At 41.7% G+C, this 9,436-nt stretch overlaps 1 protein-coding gene across 1 annotated transcript; it reads right to left on the bottom strand.

Annotated features, from left to right (window-relative positions):
• Window positions 1-3,794: 3,794 nt before the first annotated feature.
• On the bottom strand, window positions 3,795-5,007 carry LOC116747025 (programmed cell death protein 7-like; the record flags this gene model as incomplete). Its single annotated transcript, XM_032618866.1, has 1 exon — window positions 3,795-5,007. A coding segment is annotated over one exon (1,197 nt), but the record flags the coding sequence as incomplete, so codon positions are not given.
• Between the last annotated feature and the right edge of the window lie 4,429 nt (window positions 5,008-9,436).

Raw genomic sequence — 9,436 nt, 5'->3', positions numbered from 1 at the left:
TGTGCCAGGTGTTTTACATACATTATACACATTCCAACAGTCCTAGAAGACAGAGCTTATCAAACACACTTCATTGAAGAAGAATCCAAGGCTCACAGAATTTGGTAATGTGCTGAGTTCACATAGCTAGTGACAGGGCAAAACTAAAGCCCTGGTCGAAATTCCTCCAGAGCCCATACTGTTCCACTCCTCCCAGCCTGAGGCAGCCCTTCTGTCTCTTAATTCATTTCTCTTCTCACTGCTACATGATGTCTCTGAGGCAATAAGAAAGAGGAACTTGTAGCCAAAATATTAAAAGCAGGCCTAAAGAAGGAAGGTGAACACGAGAATCAGACACCATTTGGGGATTGTCTGTGGGCTTCGTTTACCTAGGATCCTCCTGCCCCTCGCCCCAGGCTTCCCTGAGAGCTGATTGCCCCGGTCCCGGCACGGGGGTCCAGTCCCAGCACTTTCCGGCATCACAGCGCCCTGCCCCTGGGTCTTCCCCAGTGTGCCCTCGTGTCCAGACTGGAAGCTGACCTGCTGGCCAGCTCTTCTCTGCATCTTCCTCTGGAGGCTGCACTAAGCTCCCGGAGGAACAGACAGCCCGTATGCCCTGCCCTCCCCTGACTCGGAGCATCCCGACTCCCCGCAGATCCCGTTCGTCACCGTGGACCCCTGGGACAGCAGCTGCCCTTTCCATGTATCTGTTCACTTCAGACAGTGACATTTACACACCTCCTCATCCCCACTGGGTGCCTCCATCACATTCTTGGTGTTTGCAAGCCTGCTGGTGACAAGACTCTGATTTGGTGTGGACTCTACAGGGCCTTGGCTTATAACCCCAAGGCTAGGGAGGCCTTGTTTGAAACAACGTGATATTTGCAGTAGGATTTTAATGGGCTGAATTATTTGAGATTGGCCGCTGACCACATACCAATGATTAAGTTTGCCTTTTTGGTCAAAACCAAAGCCTCCTCCATAAGAAGTAGATGAGAAAAGATCATCTATATAGACAGAACTCCTAAAAACTCAGGTGTACTTCTAGGAGGTGGAAAATGGTTCTGTGGCAGACGTGCCATCCTTGATAAGAAAAGAAAAAGTCAACATTCTTCCACTGCCTCTTGTCTCTATGTTTGCCCCTGAGGAAAATTTTGGTTTTAAGTAATAGTACAAATGCTCTTACTGCCCCCAGATTCTAATAGTATGGATAACTCACAATTCCCCTTCCCTATCACATTCCTCTAGAATTCATCCCTCTCCTCAGAAGCAACCACAATTAAAATTTTGTGTTATTTTTAAATTGATTCTAGACTTTTCCTTACATAGATGTGTTATAAAAATACATTGTGAGTTTCTTAACATACATGGATAACAGTGTACATATTGTCCCGTCTCTTGCCCTTGTCACTTACTAAAACGAATGCCGGGTCTTTCCCTGAGAGCACATATAGATTCATCTCACTCTTTTAACTACTCCTAAGTATTCTAAAGTGTGTATGTGCCATAATTAATTTAAACATTCTCCTCCTGATGGACACATAAATTATTTCCCATTTGTTGCTATGATTAATAGAACTTGTATCAACATTACTGAGCATGAATTCTTGGGCAAATATGTATGTTTTCTTATAGGAAATACACAGCAAAGTGCAAACTGGATTGAAGTGGAAAGAATGTGATGATTGTAAATTTTTATGAATATTGCTGATACTCTGTTCAAATAAAGCTGTACTGATTCATATTCTCCCATATTAATGTATGTAATTTGCACTCTCACAGGCATTTTATTGTATCAACCTTTTAAATTTTGGTCAAACTTTTAGGTGAAAACATATTGTCTCACTGTTATTTTAATTTCCAGGTTTTCTAAGTAGGTTGAGCAGAAAATTAACTTAAGCCCTCATCCATAGAAAGTGGGATTTCTTCAGTGATGCTTTGAGTATCAGAATTCCTCTGGGCATGCTTTAAAATTCTGAAATGTCAATAAGATTTTTCTCTTTACTTTGAGAAAGAAGAATTTGATCAGACCGACCAGGTGTCAGTGAAAGGGTTCAGACAGAACACCCCCAGCCAGTGAGGAACATTAGAAAGAACCGGGGAGAGAGCAGTGACCAGAGTCCATGAGAGGAAATATGAAGTCCAGAGAGGCCAGAATTTCACAACACAACCTGTTATCTAACTGGTCTATAGCAGCTATAAACATTTTAGACTTAGGGCCTCTTATTCCAACTTAAGCCTTCCCCAGAAATCCAATCTGTGATTTGAAGGCAGTTAGGATGCTGTATGGTAGCCATTATTTTTGGACTACATTCATCCTATTCCTACAGCTTAGACTTGTCTGAAACTGTACCAAATTACTTGGGGTGTTCAAAGAGGATGCTCCCCTCTGGCTGTTCAATATTTAAAAGTCTTCCAGCCATGTTTGTCTTCCAATAGTTGTTCAGCTCACTGCTCTCCAGTATTTTTTTTAACTCCCCTGGTAGTTGCTCTTTGCCCAGTCCCATGGAGTCCTGCCCTTTACGTGAGCAGCTTAATGTTCAGTGAAAGACCCAAGGGGACCTTCTACAGATTTCTGGAGCATTAACTCCACCCAGCTCTCTTCTCGCCACCAACTTGCTCTGCAAATTTCAGCAGCTTTACTATTCCCAAACTCTACTTACTGTATCCTCAGTTCAATGAGTCCACCGCGCTCTGTTGTGGCTTATCCTCCTTGCACTACAGTCTAGACGTTGCCTCTAAGCAGAAATACAGGGTCATTTGGGGAGCCTACCTCATCTGTTTTCCTACTTTTGGGGATCATAATCTTGTGCTGACTGTTTTCCAGTCACTTCATATATTCTGCCTATTTTGAAAGTTGTTTACAGCAACTAATGTGGAAGTCTTCCTGAATTTTTTATAATGGCAATTTTTTTAATGAGTATAAAAAAATAAATTTTATTATTTTTATCTGCTTTTCCCCCAGCTTAAACTACATGTATATTTTTGGAAGCTTGAGTTCCTAAGAAAATTCCACAATTTCCACTATACCAGCTCCCACAATGTGACTGAGTGAGGTTAATCAAGGTCCCACTCCCATAAGGAAATTAATTTTTATCCTTGCGGATTCTGAACAAGCAGACCTCTAGGAGCTTAAAAAGCAGGTGCTTTCATTAGGATCCTTCTAATATGGGGAAAATGCAGCCATCATCCATTAAAACACAATCCAGTTTGGGTACAGGTACTCTTTAGGCTTTCCAAGTTCTCCACTTGACTACCAGACAACGCCACCAGCTTTTCTGGCAACCCAGCCTCTCCAGCTGCACCAAAAGTGGGATTCACAAAACTGAAGATAAAGCGTTTCTGACCTTTCTTCCTGGAAGTTAGGAGGCTCTCTGGGTAAGAAAGGTAAGGAGGTTTTGCATCAAGCTTGCCTTAACAAGGAGTACTGGGGGAGGGACTGCTAAATCTACCCAGTGCACACCTGTGTTGAGGGTATGAGTGTATAGCGTATACTTATCCATCACCACACAAGAAAGATAAGAGTAAACTTATAAATCAATCTGGACCAAGCCCCTCAAAACAGAGGCGAATTTCATGAACCAAGGCCACTGCCTGTCGTAAAAACCTCAGTTCACCTAGGTCCTTTCTTGAGGAACCATATTAATCTCCTGATTCAAGAGGCACCTTGGCCAGGACAGAGGACAGAAGGGAAACGTAACTTCTGGGTAGGGAAATGCCACATGGAGTTTAGAGGTTGTGATTTATACTACAGTACAAGAAGATGGCAGCGTCACTAATACTTAGAGCTGGAAAGAGCCTTGGCTGGACGACACTCCTAGAGCATCTTTACTAATGCAGCTTAATGGCGGTTGCCCAGATGTCGTTGCTGGGGAGCGGGGGAAGAACCCATCCTTGGGGAACGGAGTTGCCTTTGGGATGATCAGATGGCACCAGGTACTGATCCCAATCATGCCTTATCTGGATGAGCGCTGGCAGGGAGTGCTCAGCCTGGAGGTAATACTGCCGGAAAGGCTGCAAGAGGTGAGCAAGTGGGAACTCATCTGGATCCCCAAATAACTTGGACTCAATTTCACGCTTCTGTAGTAAAAATTTTTCTTTTTCTTTCCTCTGTTTCTTCTCTAATTCTCTTTTCCTCTCTTCCTCTTGTTCTCCTTCCAACATAACTCTGAGGGCTCTCTCTTCAGCTTCATATAATTCAGAGCGTTTTTTAATGAGTTTTCTCAGTCGCTGAAGGTGATGCTCAAAGGTCTCATCTGCTGAGGCTGGAGGACAGACCCCTTTCCTTGCTGCAGCCTCTTTCCTGAGTTTCCTCAATTTCTCCAAGGCCCGAAGAATGTCCACCATTCTTTTGGTGTCTGCTTGTTTTTTCCTCACTTCAGATAGGACACCATCAGCAGCAGCTTTAAGTTCCTGCTCCCGCTTCTTCTCCTCCACCTCCTGCACGCACTTGACCCTCCAGCGGTCAATCTGCTCGCGCTCCGCTGCCCGCGTGGCCTCCGCCTCCAGCTCGGCCTCGCGTTCCCGGGCCCTCTCGCGAAGCCGCAGCCGGCGGCGCCGGACCCTCTCCAGCCTGCACCGCGCCTCGCCCACATAGGCTGCCTGGGTCAGGAGCTGAAGTCGCTCGGCCAGCTCGGCGCGCAGCGGCTGTGCCTCCGCATGCAGCTGTGCCCAGGCCACGCCGTCAGCCTCGGCCTCGCGCAGCGCATGGCCCAGGTCGCGCAGCCGCCGCACCAGGCGCAGGGACCCGTGCAACCGGGCCCGCACCTCGTCCAGGTTGGGGCTGGCGGGCGCGCGCGGCGGCACCGGGCAGCCGGCCCGCCGCGGGGTTCCGAACACCGCCTCTAGCCACTGCCGGTCGTGCAGGCGCTGCAGGGCCGCGTCCCCAAGCACGTCGGATGGCGGCGGTGCTTCAGGCCAGCGCGGGCTCCAGGGCGGCCCCTGGCCTGGAGGCGGCGGCCGCGGGCGCTCACCGGCGGCGTTCCCTAGGAAGGGCCGGCACTGGGGCGGCGGGGGTATAATGGCAATTTTTAAAAACGTTTTATTTGAAACTATTTTTAGACTTACAGAAAAGTTGCAAAAATAGTGCAGAGAGTTTATCCCTCATCCAGCCTTGTCCAATGTTAACACCTTAGGTAACCATCATACGAGTACTAGAACAAGGTAATTATTTTTGTCTTAGTAGCATTAACCAAACTAATTACCTCATTTAAACTTCATAATTTTTTCCACTATTATCCTTTCTAAAGATCCTAATCAGTGTCCCACATTGCGTTTAGTTGTTATTTCTTCCTGGACTCCTACAATCTACAATAGTTCCTCAGTCTTTCCTGCTTTTTCAATACACCGTCAGCCCTGAAGAGTATTGATCAGTTATTCTGCTGAATGTTCATCACTTTAGACCTATCTGGTATCTTCTCATTACTGGACTGAGGTCATAGTTCCTTGAAAAGAGAACCACAAAGGGTCTTCCTTGGTGGCACAGTGGTTAAGAATCCGCCTGCCAATGCAGGGGACACGGGTTCGAGCCCTGGTCCAGGAACATCCCACATGCCGCGGAGAAGTTAAACCTGCGTGTCACTACTGGGCCTGCGTTCTAGAGCCCACGATCCACAACTTCTGAAGCCCGTGTGCCTAGAGCCCGTGCTCTGCAACAAGAGAAGCCACCGCAATGAGAAGTCCATGCACCGCAACAAAGAGTAGCCCCCGCTCCCTGCAACTATGCAGAAGTCCGCGTGCAGCAACGAAGACCCAACGCAGCCAAAAATAAAATAATTAATTTTTTTAAAAAAAGGAGAACCACAGAAATGGTGCCATTTCTTTCAACAGTGCACCAATATCACAGGGTTCCTGATTTCAATGCATATTACTACTGGCAACAATGACCTTGATCACCTGGTCAAAATGATCTCTGCTGGGCATTTCCACTGTAAAGTTACTATGATTTCTCCTGTAGTCAACAAATATCTTGCAGGGAGATAATTTGAGACAGTGCAAATATGTTCTCTCCTCAGATGCACTGATTGTAGCACCCATTAGTAGATTAAGTATGCAGTAATCACCACTGTGATATATGCCTAATAGTGGCTTCCATTTCCCTTCTTTAAATACTTATTAATTGCAATTCCACTATGAGGAGGAGCTGTCGTGTCTCTTCCATCTACATATTTAATTATTTATATTGTTATGGACTCAGGAATTTTTTTTATTCTTTGGGTTATAATCCAATATTAGCATTATTTATTTTGTTGCTCAAAGCTTTGGCCATTAAGAGGTCCTTCTCCTAATGTTGTCTTCTTTCAACAATGCTCTCTTCCCTGTATCTTTTGAGAATATTCTTTTTTTTTCTGGTTCTACAAGATGTTCCAAGCTCATTTTGATTTTTTCCATCTCAGCCCTGAAAGAACCACCTTTCCAAGGATCCTTGGTTCCTTTTATAGAAGAATGATGCTTAAGAAACCAAGATCTTGTCTCTAGGTATGCTGATTACTACTGGAATCTCATTGTTTCTAGGCTCTCTCAGCAGCCAGGACTGGGAAATATTTGTGTATTAACCCATGTATACACACATATCTATTTTTATATCTGTGTGTGAGTGTGTGTGTGTGTGTGTGTCTGTAATGAGTTTATACTAATACCTCAGATTCCAATTTAACACCATAGGAATCTTTTTAATCTCCCCAGTTTATTTAATTGTAATTTCTTTCTCCAATTGTAAGAAATCTTAGTTTTATTGTTAACAACCTATTTACTTATTTGTTCAATTCTAGTATTCACATAAATTAGTTTCAGAGTATCTTATCAATGCCTCTATGAGAAACACATTTACTGACTACATAACATTTGTGCACAGTTCTTTTCGTTTTTATCCTTTTAGCATCCAGTCAAGTTATTGTTTTCTAAGGTTATTTGGGTTAGTTCTTTCCCCCTTACCTTCAGTATAGTTATGTTATTGATTTTTATTACTGGTAGTTTCATTTGTTAGTGTTTGTATCTCATGTTGGGTTTCTCCCACATCCTGATTGGTTTTAAATATTCATTTATTAATGGCAGCATTTCTTAACCAAGTATTTATTTCTATTGATTAATGCTTTACCAACAGACATCATCATACACACAGTAGATGACCTCATAATATCCATATCAGCTGGCCGTGATCATAAGGATGTGCCAAAAATATGCATCCAGATATCTAAATTAGAAAAATCTGTTTGTCTTGTGCATTCCAGGGGTACTTTGTTTATTCAGGTGAATGCCTCATGTTTATTCACTTTTTTCCACATACTAATTCACAGACGACGGCTAAAATGTTTTACATTGCTGCACATACCAGAGCTCAATCTGATCTTATGCACTGGGCTTAATTCTTGAAGGCAAGAAATTTAATGTCTCCATATGGCCATTAAAACCAGCTGAGGAACTACTATTTGTCATGATGTTGATGATGGGTCCTTTACTGCTTGTGTTTTTTTTTTTATTATTGTTGCCAAGTAACTGAAAAACTCATGCAGCAATGCTGAGGATAAGACCTTTCCCTATTAAGAAGAAAAAGATGACAGCCTGCTGTGTGAACAATAGGGAAACTACCCTTATCATTCCCAGCACAAACACTTCATCAGTAGGGGTGCATCTTTACAAAAAAAAAACTTTTTAATTTTTCTGTAAAATATTCTGTTCCTGTTCACTGACATGAAACTTTTAGAGCTTTTAAAGAAAAAATAATATGTTAACTGGCAGGAAAAACAAGGAGATAAAAATCCAGAAAATGTATTACACATCTGTCTTTACCAAATAGTTGGTATCTTAAAACTTCATATTAGGAGAGATAGAAGCAGTTATTATTATCACATGGCATCTTGCCCCACTTAATTCCAGCAGAATAAGCCGCCTCCCACTGTGCTGTAGAGAAGGATAGTCTCAAGTCAGATCAAAGGCCAAGCTGTGATTATTGTGAAAAGAAGAGAAGAGGACTGCATACTCTTTTTTTAGCTATCTATCCTCTCAAGATATAGTTTCCCATTTGAAATATTGCTACATGAATGTCAAAAAAGTATCAGATGGTAAAACAGTATCAATAGCTCAACTTTGTGAAAAATAGCCTTTGAAAATGGAGGTCCATGGAAACACAGTTACTAAGCTCTTTCAAACCAAATCTTCTTAGCATTCCACAGTGATTCCTTCAAGAATAAAATTATAGACTTAAACTCTCATCTGACATTTAATCCCTTTTTTATAAATAAGAATTAATTTTTTTCATATAACATGGAAATGTAGAAAATTGATGCTTTTAGATTTATCTTCATGACTTGGATATTACTAAAAGTTAGAGATTAATCTTGCTCTATCCTTGAATGGACAATATGATGCATATGTTTAACTATATTATAAATAAGAATACTATAGGAATTTAATATGTATAGCAAAATTGATGTGTGCCTCTTTTAAAGCAGATATTCACCTTTAAATGTTCCCATGTGCTAAAAAATACTGACATCTTTATTCATACAGCCTTTCCCAGGAATAACTAAAATTCTCCCTTTTCCATGCCCTCTAAAGAGGCAGTTAATACCATGTGCTGGCTTATTATCAAACAAATGAACAAATATATGATACTGTATTTCGAAAAGTAACCCAAACTACTTATTGTACATATGATGAATAGAAATTAATTCTCCCCTCCTTCTGGGTATCTAAGTACATATTCTTTTACATAAATCACGTATTAAAATATACAAGATAAAAATCTTCGAAAAGTTCTAACCTCAAATAAACAAAAATAAAATAAATCCAGTATATATATATATATATTTTGGCCACTCCGTGTGGCATGCGGGATCGTACTTCCTGGACCAGAGATCGAACCCACATCCCCTACAGTGCAAACACAGTCTTAACCACTGGACTGCCAGGGAAGTCCCAAAAATAAATCCTGTATTAAGACCAGTAACAAAACATATTCAAGTCACGTGATCAATGACAGAATAAATGAGCTTATATTCATCTCTGATCCAATATTTCATTTCTCCAACCCAATTTTCAAACCAAGAACTGGAATTTTTTAAAGCACTTTATTGTGGTATGATTGACATACAAAAAACTGTGAACTTTTAATGTATACAACTTGATGAATGTAGAGGTAAGAATCTATCAATGAAACCATCACCATGATTTATGCCATAAAGCTATCCATGACCTCCAAAAGTTTCCTACTGCCTTTTTATTTATAATAATTATTATTCTGTGATAAAATGCTTAATATAAGATTTACCCTCTTAACACACTTATAAGTATACAATACAGCATTATTAACTATGCTGTACAGTAGATCTCTAGGTCTTATTCATCTTACATAAACAAAACTTTGTGCCCTCTAATATCTCCCAGTTTCCTTCTCCCTCCAGGCCCTGGCAAACATCATTCTTTTCTCTGCTTCTATGAGTTTGACTATTTTAGATTG

This window comes from Phocoena sinus, chromosome X (genome assembly GCF_008692025.1).
Source record: "Phocoena sinus isolate mPhoSin1 chromosome X, mPhoSin1.pri, whole genome shotgun sequence".
In the NCBI taxonomy this organism is placed as follows: domain Eukaryota; kingdom Metazoa; phylum Chordata; class Mammalia; order Artiodactyla; family Phocoenidae; genus Phocoena; species Phocoena sinus.
This window is presented reverse-complemented; position numbering and strand designations above follow the sequence as displayed.